This window comes from Dipodomys merriami, unplaced genomic scaffold (genome assembly GCF_024711535.1).
Source record: "Dipodomys merriami isolate MVZ:Mamm:240054 unplaced genomic scaffold, mDipMer1.0.p SCAF_1, whole genome shotgun sequence".
Classification (NCBI taxonomy): Eukaryota; Metazoa; Chordata; class Mammalia; order Rodentia; family Heteromyidae; genus Dipodomys; species Dipodomys merriami.
Genome location: NW_027202270.1, coordinates 30,642,987 through 30,658,534, shown reverse-complemented (window position 1 = coordinate 30,658,534; position 15,548 = coordinate 30,642,987). Strand labels below are relative to the sequence as shown.

The window sequence follows — 15,548 nt, the reverse complement described above, 5'->3', positions numbered from 1 at the left end:
GGAAGCCCACCATGGCCCCCATCTCCACCCCAAGACTTGCAATCTAAGCCTGGTCCCTTCAATAGCTGGTGCATATTCCCCCACTTCCAACCCCAGCCAGTGAAGGAACACTGCCCCCAGCTGTCTCTCTCTTCCCTCAGCTGGGATAAGGGACTTCATTTCCTTGTGCTGCCATAGCAACCAGGAAACAACCTCTGCTCACAATGAGAAGGATGGTGCTGGGGGCCCAGATCGGTAGATGCACACAGCTGCTAACAGAGCAACCAGGACCAAGAGACAACAAGGGGCTCGGCAGAAAGGAGAGAGAGAGGTGGTCGTCCAGAGAATAGATAATCCAGGACTGGAGGTGTCTGGGCATGTAGTTTGTTTTTTCACTCCACAAAGATGCACACTGTCTACACTGTGTGGCTAGTTGTTCGTTGTTAGTAAGAAGCTGCTGTAAGAAAGGAGGAAAAAAATCTATTTCATAAAAGGCCCAGTGTTCGTGGTTTCCTTCAGCTTGCTGCTGAGCTGCAGAAATCTTGGGGTGTGACCCATTTTTGAGCCTTCAAAACCAAGATGAACTGCCCTTGAGAGGCGGTAGGAGAGGGAAAACATGTTGAACCTCTCTCTTCTGAGCCGAGGCCATGGGAAGTTGGTCCAGAGCAAACAGAAGTTGGAAGTCTATTTTGAACCAGAGGTGAGTCTCACAGCTAAAAAAAAAAAAAAAAAAAAAAAAAGAGGGGTGGGCAGGGAGAAGCTCCGTCCTTTTACTTGAGAGTGAACTACTTGGGTGTGATTTGGGTGTGTTGGCAGTAAGGTAGTGTGATGGTGGGCATCACTGGCAGATCTTCCTACTTTCATGAAACTCAGGAAAGTGATGTTGTTTGCCTGACACCCCAAGATAACCATTGGGCTCTTCCTTTCCCTTGCACACTGGCTCTTAAGCTCCTTTACTTGAGACTGAAGGAGAATCCAAATTGTCTGGAATTCGGACTGTTTTAAGACCAGAATTCCCATCTGGTCTCTAGGCAAAGCAAAGGTGGTTTGAGGTTTAGAAAGCGTGCTCTGCGGCTGAAATGCTGGGTGTGCTCAGGCCATTTCAGTGGCTTCCTTGAACTTTCTGGAATTCAACCCGCAGGACTCATATTTACTATAAGCCAAAGGGGGGGGGGGAGATTTTAAAGAGGTGGCAAAATTTCCTTATTGCCCTGGAATCTTATTTCTTGAATCCTGCTAGGAATAAGAAATCCATTTAAGATACTTTGCAAATTTGGGTCAAACAGAGATTTCCATTGTCAGGGCAGTTTGTCCTGATGTTTGACCTTTAACCATGTTAAAAGACATATAAAATTTCAAAGGACCACTATGGCCAATGGCATTTACTTACTGAGATATATTACCACTTTATAGGCTCCTAAAGAACCAAATTAGGTAATGTTATACAGCATCTGGAATGTATAGGAATTCTCTCAGATGAAGAAGTAGTAGGTCTGGATGATTTTCTCCTAGTTAAACTCCCAATGAGTGCAGGTCTGATTTCAAAGTTATCTGCTGCCCTTGATAATTCTGACTACTTACTTGCATACCAGGAAACTTTAACTGGCTTGTAACCTGTACTCCACCCTACTTAAGCCTCCAGACATGAATAGTTCTCTTAAAAGTTGTATGGAATAAAACAGAATGATTGCCTAGGTTCTAATTAATCTTGAGATGTGAGGAGAAGAGTAATTATGTTCCATAATTCCATACAAACAATTCAGAGAAAAATCAGAACTGAAAACTAATGTTAAACCCTTTGTACAGTATTCGCTCTAGAAGGTACAGATCAAGGCAGCTTCTTCCCACTGCAGGACTACTTGAACTGGAAGTCCCCAGAAGACTACATCCTGGTCAGCAAACCTCCGGATGATGGCAATGCTGACCAGCACTGCTGGAGCCTCTTTCTTCCTAAGACATTCAGCACGAGGAAGGGGGCTCTGATCCTCTATTCAGAAGGCTTAGCTATTTCAGCATGGCCGTCCCAAGAGAGAAGAGGGCCCTACCGCCCCAAAAGTCACAGGAAGAGGCTAAATCTTGAACTGCACACACTTCAAGACCTCAAAAAAGCCATCTTGGCATACGGACAGAAGCAGGTAAGCCGAGCAGTTTGGAGAAGAGATTGTGTACCTGTAAGTCTAGTTCCAGCTTCTTGTTCCCTAAAGAAGGTATGAATTGCCAGGCTCACGCCTGTAATCCTAGCTACTCAGGAGGCTGAGATCTGAGGATCATGGGTCAAAGCCAGCCCAGGCAGGAAAGCCCACAAGACTTTTATCTCCAATTAACCACCAGAAAACCAGAAGTGGTACTGTGGCTCAAAGTGGTAGAGCGCTAGACCTGAGCAAAAAGAGCTCAGGGACAGCACCCAGATCCTGAGTTCAAGTCTCATGACTGACAAGAAAAAAAGAAAGAAAAGAAAAAAGAGAATGCATGAACCACTCAGACCCTCATTTCTTCATTTCTAGGATGGAATTATACCATTAGGCAGACCTGCCACCACAATCACCATGAGACTTCTGTAGATAATACACAGAAAAGGACTCTGAACCCATAAAGAGCTCTGGTATCAGTATTTTGTCTTTTTAGTTCCTCTCAATTCTAGTAACACAAGTCATTTTCAGCGTTCAGACAGATCCAAACTGGCAGACACTTCATCAGAATCTTGAATTCTGTCCCCTAGCCACAAGCATCACCCTTCTACCCCTGATGTCCGTGGATTTGTGGAAAGGAGAACATTTTAAATATTTACTTGAATCCTTCAGCATCTTCAAGATAAGTTAATGACTTTTTCCACACCGCATTTAAAATTAAGAGAAAGTCCCTGTGCTCCTTTTCTGATTTATACCTTCCAACATTTTGTAAGACGCACACATGGCCTCTGCTTTATAGACTACACACAGCAGCCCATTAGCTGAGGCCAGAGGACACAGTCTATTACGTGACACTTTATGGAATTCTAGGTTAGAGATAGTGAGTACTCCATAGTTTCTATAAGTTTCTCCTGATCAATAAAGCGTTAGCTTCTGAACCCTGACCCTTCTCACATTGGCCTTCTTTCTCATGTCTGGCCACATCTGCCACTTGTTCTTATTTCTGCCTCAACCATGGGCTAGTCAAGGCCCTACCAGTGACAGCCCCCTTTTATGACTACACTTTCACGCATGCCTCTACATCTAACTAATTCTACAACTCAAATTCATCTCCTGCTAGGCAATGGTGGTTCCCTGTGATCCTAGCTATTCAGGAGGCTGAGGTTTGAGGATCGTCGTTTAAAGCCACTTGGGGCAGGAAAGTCTCATGAGACTTATCTGGCTCAAAGTGGTAGAGCACTAGCCTTGAGCAAAAGAGCTCAGAGACAGCACCCAGGCCTGGAGTTCAAATTTCCAACAACAACAAAACCATCTCCTCACTAAAGGCATCTCCTTCTCTCCTAAGTAGATGTACCTCATTCCCATTCTATTATGTATTGAGATTTAATCTCTTTGACCATCAGCCAATACTGATCTCTAGGGAAGGGGTTATGTTGAAATTGTTTCCTTAAATGTTTGTGGAATGAATAATTTGGTCATGCATGATGTTTTCAAGGTTTCTTAGACATTCTGTCATTATCATTATTGGACAATCCATCACCCACCTCCACCCTGGGCAAAACTTCCAAAAGAAAAAACTTCTCAACCTTCTTCCCCTCTTTCAAAGTAGAGAGGTTTATTGTCCTTGACCAAATGCCCAATTAGGGGTGGGAATGTGGCTTAGTGGTAGAGTGCTTTGCCTAGCATGCATGAAGAAGCCCTGGGTTCTATTCCTTATTACCACATAAGCAGAAAAAGCCAGAAGTGGTGTTGTAGCTCAAGTGGAAGAGTACTAACCTTGAGCAAAAGAAGCTCGGGGACAGTATCCAGGCCCTGAGTTCAAGCCCCAGGACTGGTTAAAAAAAAAAAAAGCCCAATTATTCTGTCTTGAAATCACAAATCCTTGAATGAAATGGATATCAAACATTTGCTGTTACTTTATGGCTACTGTTCTGTTTATTCCTTGCAATGGCCTTATGAGATGTGGTTTTTCATAGCACCTTCCTTTATTTGTTTTGTTTTGTTGAGACAGGACTTCACTCTGTAGCCCAGTCTGGTCTCAAACTTGTGATCTTACCGTCTCAGTGTCCTGAGTGCTAGGATTTAGGCATGATGCAACACACTGGCCTACTTTCATAGAAGAAGAAACGAGGGGCTGGGAAGGTGGCTCAGTAGTAGAGCGCTTGCCTTGCATGCATGAGGTCCTGGGTTCGATTCCTCAGCACCACATAAGAAAAAAGCTGGAAGTGGTAGAGCTCAAGTGGTAGAGCACTAGTTTTGAGCTGAAGAGCTGAGGGACAGCGCCCAGGTCCAGAGTTCAGACCCCACGACCGGACCCCAAAAAAAAACAAAGAAGAAAAAATGAAAGTTCAAAGGAACTGTGTAACTTGACCAAGGAAGAGAGTCTTGTAAATGAGAGCCAGGATTCAAACCTGGGACTACCTATCTCTCCATCACCAATACCATATTAGAGTACTTTCCTAGCAAATTTGTGATGTAAATTCAGCCTACCAATAACCATGATGTCTTCCTCAGGGTCAATATTTCTTTGTCCACATAAACTAGGAAAAATGTAAAAAGAAAAAAACAAACCTATATTCTAAGTAAAGAGCTAAAATGGAGACCACAAAACCCACATCACTCAGCCCCATTCAGACTTGGGAGAATCTAGACTGTCCTAAGGGAGTACGATTCCATGTTTAAAGCATCTTCCACAATCTCCAGTTCTATGCATGAGTCCGGTGACACAATATGGTTATATCTTTGGAATTTATACTCTGTATATTGTCCCATGGCTTCACTTCCTAAGTAGCAAAGTCAAACTAAGAGATTCCATGTCAGATTTCTCAGACTTCTAGATACATAGAAACATGTCCTTATTTGCTACTTTGTCTGTTTGTTGTATTTAAACCAAGGAAATTTTGTTCAACCTTCCTAAAGTTAAAACTATTCTTCTTGAGGTCTCTTCTTTTTTGTTTGTTTGTTTGTTTGTTTGTTTTTGGGTCCGGTCGTGGGGCCTGAACTCTGGGCCTGGGCACTGTCCCTCAGCTCTTCAGCTCAAGGCTAACGCTCTACCACTTGAGTCACAGCACCACTTCCGGCTTTTTTCTTTTATGCTTATGTGGTGCTGAGGAATCGAACCCAGGGCCTCAAGCATGCAAGGCAAGCGCTCTACCACTGAGCCACCTTCCCAGCCCTCTTCTTTTTTTTTTAATTTATTATTTTTTGTGAACATACTGTACAGAGGGGTTACAATTACATGGGCAAGATAATGAGTACACTTCTTTTTGTTTTTAATTTAATTTTATTTGTGAACATACTGTACAGAGGAGTTACAATTACATGGGCAGGATAATGCGTACATTTCTTACCAAGCATTGCAGCCTCCTCCTTTGTTTACCCTTCACATCCCTTCCCAGCCTCCCCCCTCCCCCCCAATCCCAATCCTTCTCCTTCCCCCCCTTCCCCCCCCCCCCCCGCACTGACGTTGTAAAGCTCGTTTTGGACATGACAACTTGTACTTCTCATTGTTGCAACAGGTCCACCTGTATCCTTAAACAACTGGTTTTTCCCCATCTCCTCCACAAGTTATACTGACATCAAATATAGTGAAAGCAGGGGTTATACTGTGGGAGAGGGACATACAAAGCAACAAAGAGATAATCTTATAAATGCGTTAGAAACACATGCATGAAAGAAAAAAACATTAAAATACACATCTAAGGGTTCATTTTCCTGACATCACATTATCTGACCTTTTCCACTTGACTCATACATATACTAGATATTACAAATAAGGGAAACCATGGGACCTATGTTTCTTTGGGCCTGGTTTACTTCACTTAATATAATTTTTTCCAAGTTTTTCCATTTCCTAACAAATGGGGCAATGTCATTCTTTCTGATGGAGGCATAGAATTCCATTGTGTATATATACCACATTTTCTTGATCCATTCATCTACTGAGGGGCATCTGGGTTGGTTCCATATCTTAGCTATGGTAAATAATGCTGCAATAAACATAGTTGTGCTGGTAGCTATGAGTACATTTCTTATCAAGCATTGCAGCCTCCTCCTTTGTTTGCCCTTCACATCCCTTCCCAGCCTCCCCCCACCCCCCACCCAATCCTCCCCCCCTTCCCCCCCTCACCAAAGTTGTAAAGTTCGTTTTCAACATGACAACTTGTACTTCTCATTGTTGCAACGGGTCCACCTGTATCCTTAAACGACTTGTTTTTCCCCCTCTCCTCTACAAATTATACCGACATCAAATATAGTGAAAGCAGGGGTTATACTGTGGGGGAGGGACTTGTGGTCTCTTCTTTTATTCAGCTTCTCCATGGTTGGAAATAAGATAGCTATAAAAGCTGGGTGCCAGTGGCTCACGCCTGTAATCCTAGCTTACTCAGGAGGCTGAGATCTGAGGATCGCAGTTCAAAGCCAGCCCGGGCACAAAAGTCCGTGAGACTCTTATCTCCAATAAACCACTGAAAACCAGAAATGGTGCTGTGGCTCAAGCGGTAGAGCGCTTGCCTTGAGCTGAAGAGTGCAGGGACAGCGCCCAAGCCCAGAGTTCAAGCCCCACTACCGACCAAAACAACAACAACAACAAAGATAGCTATAAAGCCTAGATAATTATAACTTGTGATTTTTTTAACGATCATCAAAATCATGTTCTTTTATTATAGCAGAATTCCATAGTGTCTTTCAAGTCATTGTTGCAAAATATTAAGCAATTTCCAAATTGTTTTGGTATATTCCTATAAATATACTCTTTATATTTTTAGAATTTTGTAAGTCTGGTGATAGTTTTCATATGCTTGTCTTTTTGAAGCATTTTAATTCTATGTTCAAATAATTAAATTATTAAAAATGCTTTTGTATGGAAAAATATAAAGGTTTACATGCTGTAACTCTGAGGGACAAGACTTATAGTTAATTTTGAAAATATTTAAATGTCTGTCTTAGTCCACTTTCCACTGTTGTAACTGAATATAACAGATAGGGTAGTGTACAAAAAGCAGAGGTTCTAAAGGGCTCAAGGCACGGTACTAGCATCTGCTCCACATCTGCCCAGGGTCTTCTTGCTGCATTATAACATGACAGACAATATACGTGGCAAGACAGAGCAATGAGCAAGCTTATTATTAAGTCACTAATGTCATCAGGGGCAGCACCCTCATCTTCATCTAATTTTAATAACCTCACAAAGGCCCATCTCCTAAAATAATATCAGTAATCAATGACTCCATACTTAGTGGTTATGTGGCATTTTAATGGTTTTTACCAAACTTGTCCAATATGTGAAATTTTACAGGTGAAATTTACAGAAATTGTCATGGCAATGTCCAACCATGGGACTTTAAGTACTATATTAAAATTATCTGTCTTAAAATTAAATTCCAAGGACATGTCATTTCTCTATTTCACTGAAAGACAGACTTGGCTTAGATAACCATAGAAGATTTCAACCAATTTCCCTTATAAATGGGCTGCATTTAAAAGCATTGTCAGCCTTGTTCTACTGAATAGTTCTATATTGTTTCTATACTAGTTTCTCCCCACAGCCTAATACTCACAGTACTTAATTATTCAATTATGTTTAGCCAGTGTCTAACCTTTGAAGGAATTTTCAGCTTACCCTTCTATCAAGTAAGGAAATAGTGTGAGAAATACCTATTCAAATCATTCATTTTTCCTACTTAAACCTACAAAGACTAACCATCAAGTAGGAAATAAAGAAAAGGATAATAAATTACCTTTTATTCTTTTAGCAAAGCATCAGGAGGATGGAAGCTGCCTTTGCCAATCATGTTATTTGTTTGTTTGGGTCCCTAAGAAGTAAAATGTTACTTGGTATTTTGTTTTGTTTTGTTTTGCTTGTGCCCATACTGGGGCATAAACTTAGCCTGGGCACTGTCCCTTAGCTTTTCCACTCAAGGATGGTACTCTCCAACTTGAGCCATAGCTCTACTTCTGGCTTTTTGCTGATAAATTGGAAGTAAGAGGTTCATGGACTTTTCTGCCTGGGCTAGCTTTGAACTATGATCCCCTGATCTCAGTCACCTGAGTATCTAGGATTACAGGTGTGATCCACTGGCACTCAGCATGCTATCTGATGGCTGTCCAACAAAGTGTTAGGGATGTGAAAGAGAGAAAGAGTGACTGACTGTCTCCCCTTCTGGTGTCCTCATCTGAGCAGTGGCATTCAGGGACTATGGCAAACCTAGATATAAGAGAAATGTTTTCAGCCCAGCCCATGAGCTCAAAAGTAATGTCTACAACACTCACACACTGAGTGTCCACAGTAGGCCCCAGTTTTTTTTATATATCACTCCATCTGTATATTCCATTTATAGTCTTAGCTAGGTACTAGGATTACCTCCAACTTAAAGGAAGAAAAACTAGAGCTTGACATGAAATAACTTGCCTAAATTATACAGCTAAACCATAAATGGAGCTTGGACAAATAACAGATTTCAAAGTTCTACTCTTTCCACTCTTAACACGTTCCTTAGAAGAAAAAATATATCTCCCAGTTTTCACTGTATTCACAAAAAGTGGATCTAAGGTGACAGGCACAGTGGCTCACATCTGTAATCCTAGCTACTAGAGAGACTAAGATAAGCAGGATTACGGATCTAGGCCAGCCTGAACAAGAAACTTGAGAGATGCCCATCTCAACAACAGTAACCGTGTTGATGATATGGTACCAGGCATCTGTCCTCCTAACAAAAAGCATAAAAAGGAGGATCAAAGTCCAGGCCAGCTTGGCAAAAAGTGAGATCCTATATCAAAAACAATCAGAGCAAAAAGAGTTGCGAGTGTGGTTCAAGTGGTAGAATATCCACCTAACAAGTACAAAGCCCTAAGTTCAAACCTCAGTGCTACAAAAAAGAAAGAAAGAAAAAAAAAGCCGGGGCACTGGTGGCTCACACCTGTAATCCTAGCTACTCAGGAGGCTGAGATCTGAGGATTGAAGCCAGCCCAGGCAGGGAAAGTCGTGAAACTCTTATCTCCAATAAGCCACTAGAAAACCGTGAAGTAGAGCTGTGGCTCAAGTGATAGAGAGCTAGCCTTGAGCTGAAGAGCGGGGACAGCACTCAGGCCCAGAGTTCAAGCCCCATAACCAACAGAAAAAAAATTTTTTTAATTAAATTAAAACAAAAAAAAAAAAGCTGGCTGAGAAGGTGGCTCAGTGATAGAGTGCTTGCCTTGCATGCAAGAGGCCCTGGGTTTGATTCCTCAGCACCACACAAGCAGAAAAAGCTGGAAGTGGCGCTGTGGCACAAGTGGTGGAGCACTAGCCTTGAGCTGAGGAACTGAGGGACAGCATCCAGGCCCAGAGTTCAAGCCCCAGAATTGGCAAAAAGAAGAAAAGAAAAGAAAAGCAATGGAAAATTGTGGTCTTCTCCAAATCTTCCAAAACATTCCTTAAACTAACCCTTTATATCTCTAAGGAAACAAATCAGATTTTCATTAAAATCAATCTTCATTATAGGTAACTTATTTTTTTGTTCGTCTTGGGGCCTAAACTCTGGGCCTGGGTGCTGACCCTCAGCTCCTCAGTTCAAGGCTAGCACTCTACCACTTGAGCCACAGCACCACTTCCAGCTTTTTCTGCTTATGTGGTGCTGAGGAATTGAATTTAGGGCCTCATGCATGCAAGGCAAGCACTCTGCCACTGAGCCACCTTCCCAGCCCCTTATAGGTAACATTTTTATAGTATACCTTATACATGATCCAGTAGACTCTTGATTTTCAAAGCTTTATGTCCTTCATCCATCAGCTTCTTTGCATAACAAGCATAAATTATATAATTATTATATTATATCACTATATTATTCTATATTAATATATTACATAGTATTATATTAATAATAATATATTATATAATAATAGAGCTCTACCACTTGAGCCACAGGGCCATTTGGTTTTCTGGTGGTTTATTGGAGGTAAGAATCTCACAGAGTTTCCTGCCAGGGCTGGCTTTGAACTGTAATCCTCAGATCTCAGCCTTCTGAGTTAGCTAGGATTATAAATCAGGATTACAAACTAGGATTACAAGTGAGCTACTGACACCTGGCTTCATGACAACCATTTTAACTATCATTACACGCACAGGTCAGTGGCCAGAAGTACATTCGCCTGTGGTACAATCATCACTATCATCCATTTTCAAATTTTGTTTCATGTTTCCTAACAGAAGCACTGTATCCATTCAACATTAACATCTCATTCCCCAGTCCCTGACACCCTCCTTTCTACTTCACTCTCTATGAATTTAATTCCTCTAAGTACTTCATGAGTGGGATCACAGTGGCCAATCTTTCGTGGCTGGCTCATTTCACTTAATATAACGTCTTGAAGGTTCATTCATGTTGCCACATGTACCGGAATTTCATTCCTTTTATTTATTTATTTTCATTCCATTTAAAAGCTAGGTAATATTCCATTGTGTATGTGTATACCACATTTAAAAAAAAAATCCTCACATCTATTGAAGGATCCTTGGATTGCTTTCAAATTTTGGCTACTGTGAATAATGTCTTAAGTATACAAGTGTACAAGTGTCAGTCCCTCTATGACTAGATCCAGAAGTGAAATTGATGGATGATATGGCAACTCTGTGTTTTCCTTTCTCCACATCCCCACTCACACTGGGTTTCTGCCTTCTCTTTTAATTTTCTTTTTTTTTTTTTTTTTTTTAATTTTTTTTTTATCCGGTCATGGGGCCTGAACTCTGGGCCTGGGCGCTGTCCCTCAGCTCTTCAGCTCAAGGCTAGCGCTCTACCACTTGAGCCACAGCACCACTTCCGGCTTTTTTCTTTTTGCTTATGTGGTGCTGAGGAATCGAACCCAGGGCCTCAGGCATGCAAGGCAAGCGCTCTACCACTGAGCCACCTTCCCAGCCCTCTTTTAATTTTCGTGTTAACCATTCTAATGGTGGTGAAACATCTCACTGCAGTGGTGATTTAAATGCACTTCCCTGGAGGCAGTTGACATTGAGCATCTTGTCATTTGCTGATTGGCCATTACTTATATGTCCTTTAGGAGGAGAAAAAAAAAAAACCTTCAGTTTTGGAGCACCTTTTTGTCTAAATATCTATTCAAGTTATTTGCTAATTGTTAAATGAGGCTAGTATTTATTGGTGAGTTGTAAGACTTCTAACTGAAATTTACAAATATTTCTCCTCATTGTATAGGTTATTGTTTCACTCTGCTAATGGTGTCTTTTTGTTGTCATTGGTGGTGGTGATGGTGGTAGTGGTGGTCATAGGGCTTGAACTCAGAGCCTGGACACTATTCCTGACCTCTTTTGCTCAAAGCTAGTGCTCTACTACTTTGAGCCACAGCACCATTGCCTATTCTGTTGGTTGATTGGAGATAAGAGTATCATGGACTTTCTTGCTCAAGCTGGCTTTGAACTGTGAACCTCAGATCTTAGCCTACTGGGTAGCTAGGATTACAGGTGTGAGCTACCAGTGCCCAGCTAATGGAGTCCTTTGATGTCCTTTTATTGCGTGCGTGTGTGTGTGTGTGTGTGTGTGTGTGTGTGTGTGTGTGTGTGTGTGTGTGTGTGTGTGTGTGTGTGTACATGCCAAATTGAAGTTGGGTCCCTACCTTACACTATTTAAAAAATTAACTCACCAGGGGCTGGTGGCTCACACCTGTAATCCTAACTACTCAGGAAGGTAAGATCTGAGGATCGCAGTTCAAAGCCAGCCTGGCCAGGAAAGTCTGTAAGACTCTTATCTCCAATAAACCACCAGAAAACCGGAAGTAGCTCTGTGGCTCAAGTGGTAGAGTGCTAGCTTTGAGCTGAAGAGCTGAGGGACAGTGCCCAGGCCCAGAGTTCAAGACCCAAAACCAAAACAAAAAACAAACAAACAAACAAACAAAAACAGAAAAAAATCTTAGAAAACATGGGAGAAAAGCTTCACAAAATTGCATTTGACAATTTCTTGGTTATGACATGAAAATATAAGCAAAAAAGGAAAAAAATAGGTAAGTTGGACTTATCAAAGAAAAAGCTTTTACTTGGGCACTGTGGCTCATGTCTGTAACCCTCCCTACCCAAGAGATTGAGAACTGAGGATTGTAGTTTGAAGTCAACTTGGGTAGAAAAGTCCATGAGATGCTTATCTCCAATTAACCACCAAAAAACTGAAAATGAAGCTGCGTCTCAAGCCTTGAAAGAAAACGTGAAAAAGCTAAGGGACAGCACCTAGGACTGGCATAAAAAATTAAAAAAAAAAAACCTTTTGATGCTAAATGATTTGATCAAGAATCAAGACTTGTTATAATATTGCATTAATGAGAAAAATTAAATTAATTCATTATTTTCTTCTATATGGTCTGGCATGTCAATGATTGTATCATTTGCACAAAATCTTAGCAATTAGACCTGCAGAGAAAGGGGCTGACTGAGAATGCAGGGTGTGTACAAGGCTGATTAAAGCAGGTAGAGCCTGAAGAAGTCTTTTCAGGCTTTCAGATGCGATCTCACATGTCCACCCCTCTCACCCTGCCCCTACCTCTCTCTAGGTACACAGCCCCAGGACTGTCTCCAGTCACAACTGCATAGGTATAACTGCATAGGTAGTCATTTTCTGTTCTAAGATTTGCTCTTTGCCAGAGCACACTAACACCAGTCCTGTTGCTGAGAGCAGGATTTCAAGCTGGAACCAATACCTCTGGAAACAGGGCAGGGAATCACAGGGATGTAGAGACTAAATTATTAGATTTTTCCATTCTACTGAGCTAACGACTAGTGTGTGGTTATTAAGCAGCCAGTGCCAGAATACTGTTGACATATAGCAGATTCTCTACAGTCATTGGATAACATGATAGTTGCCAGACTATGGTAGGCAGAGAGCATAACTGTAACTAACAGGAGTGTGAGAGCTAATGAGAAAGACAGATTTATGTCCCAGTAGCACTTGATATAAAACAGTCTGAGAAGATCTGGACTATACTAATATGCTATGCAAGTGTAAAGAAAGCAGGGATGGTGACTGTCTTTTTTATCATCATCATTATCATCATCAACATTTTTTTTTTTGGTCGTGGGTCTTGAACTCTGGACCTGGGCACTGTCCCTAGCTCTTCAGCTCAAGGTGCGCGCTCTACTACTTGAGCCACAGCGCCACTCCAGTTTTCTGGTGGTTAATTGGAGATAAGAGTCTCACGAACTTTCCTGTCTGGGCTGGCTTTGAACCATGATCCTCAGATCTCAGCCTCCTGAGTAGCTAGGATTACAGGCGTGAGCCCCCGGCGCCCATCTCATCCTCACATACCTATTAATCACACATACCTATGGAGGACAGGGTGGTGGCTGAATGTGTGTACACAATACATACAAGGTAGTTGGCAGTTCCATTGCTTCAAGCATTTTCTTAAAATTTTTTATTAAACCAGGCTCAGTGGGAAATGCTTATAGTCCCAACTAATCAGGAAGCTGAAAAAAATCACTTGAGACTAGTTATTCAAAGCTAGCCTGGGAGACTGGCTGTCTCATAAATAATTTTTATAGAATAAAGACAGAATACTGAAAGCTGCAAAAGAAAATAAACATAATTTACAATGGCACAGCCATTAGAATAACAGCAAATATGTCAATACAAACACTGAATGTTGGGAGGGTATAGAGGGCATAAAATTCAAGCCCTGAGGGCTGGGAATGTGGCTTAGTGATAGAGTGCTTGCTTTGCATGCATGAAGCCCTGGGTTCAATTCCTCAGCATCACAATAACAGAAAAAGCTGGAAGTGGCACTGTGGCTCAAGTGGCAGAACACTAGCCTTGAACAAAAAGAATCTCAGTGACAGTGGCCAGGCCCTGAGTTCAAGCCCCAGGACTGGCAAAAATAAAAAATAAGCCCTGAAAGAACAGTTGCCAACCTAGTCTAGTGAACCTATTTTTTATAATTGAGGGAAAAATGAAAACCATCCATGATAAACAAAAGCGAAAGGAACTTAAAATACTAAACGAGCCTGTAAAAAATACTTAAAGGAATCTTATGCACAGAAGAAAACCCCAAACAGGAAAATACAAAAAAATAAATAAATAAACCTACCAGATAAGTAGAGTCCCAAGGCTGAAATAAGAAAAAAAACAACAAAGTATCAAAGGAAATATGATATACCTTTTGATATTAACATTAAAACTTTAATAGTCTTAATAGTCTGAACTTATCAATCAAAGGACATAGAACGGTAGCCTAGATGTAAAAGCAAGACCCAGTTGGATGCTGGTGGCTCATGTCTATAATCCTAGCTACTCAGGAGGATGAGATCTGAGGATCATGATTTGAAGCTAGCTGGGCAGGAAAGTTTGTGCGACACATCTCCAATTACCTACCAAAAAGCTGAAAGAAGAGCTGTGGTTCAAGTGATCAAATGCTAGCCTTGAACAAAAAAAGCTTAGAGACAGTCCCCAGGCCCTGAGTTCAAGCCCCAGGACTAGCACACCCACACACAAAAATAGTTGACTACCCCCTTCCCCAATAACATCTATCTATGACTTCTGAGCTCAGTGGTAAGGGTGCGTTCCTAGCATGTGGAAGTCTCTGAATGCAATCCCTAGCTCTGAAAACAAAGAAGCAAGCAAACAAACCAAAAGCCATGTGATTAGCAACCCAAACATAACCTGTTTCTCTTTCTGTGTTCTCCCCACCCCTACTGATCAACAGCTTCATTAAGGTTCTACACATACTTGCAATGTATCTCAAATTTGTTCACTTTTATCTTCCTTTTACCCATCCATCTCCCCCTTCTCCTACTAAGTAGTCCCTTAATTAGATTCAGGTTCTGTTTATTTCTACATATAATTATATATGTTACATCCCTAGCTCTTGGGTTTCTGAGTCTGGGTTTTGCTATGTAGCTCAGGACTGGCCTTGAACCCTCACTTTCTTACCTCTGCATCTTGGGTGCTGCAATTACAGGTATGTGCCCCATTGCTGTCAGGACAGATGGGATCAAATGGGGATATTATCATGGATTATCTGGATGGGCCCAATGCAGTCACAAGCTTTTTTTTTTTTTTTTAAATCAGTTCTGGGGCTTGAACTCAGGGCATAGGCACTGTCCCTCAGCTTCTTTTGCTCAAGGCTAACACTACCACTTGAGCCACTTCCAGCTTTTTCTCTTTATGTGGTACTGAGGAATCCAACCTAGGGCTTCATGAGTGCTAGACAAGCACTCTACCACTAAACCACATTCCCAGCCCAGTAGGAGAATGAAGGGTCAGAGACAGACTAATAAACAATAAACAGAAGTTTGTTTATTGACCACCTAGTGCAAGTATAGAGAATATACTTTATATAGCTCAGCTCATTGAATCCTTCCACTGAGGACTCCATCTCCAATTAACCAGAAAAAAAGATAGGCTTGTAGGCACAACTCGGTGATAAAGCAACAGCCATGAGCAGGTGTTTGAGTCCAGATGCCCATACACA

The 15,548-nt window shown here is 41.5% G+C and overlaps 1 protein-coding gene across 3 annotated transcripts in view; it reads left to right on the top strand.

The window, feature by feature from the left end:
- The first annotated feature begins 340 nt into the window (after nucleotides 1-340).
- Nucleotides 341-15,548, top strand: part of LOC138825050 (uncharacterized protein KIAA2012 homolog) — a 118,653-nt gene continuing 103,445 nt past the window's right edge. For all 3 annotated transcript variants that reach the window (XM_070019431.1, XM_070019437.1, XM_070019421.1), the window contains exons 1-2: nucleotides 341-679; nucleotides 1,833-2,114. In XM_070019431.1, the coding sequence (XP_069875532.1) occupies nucleotides 596-679; nucleotides 1,833-2,114 (366 nt within the window). In that variant the 5' untranslated portion in view covers nucleotides 341-595. The remainder of the gene's footprint in view (nucleotides 680-1,832; nucleotides 2,115-15,548) is intronic.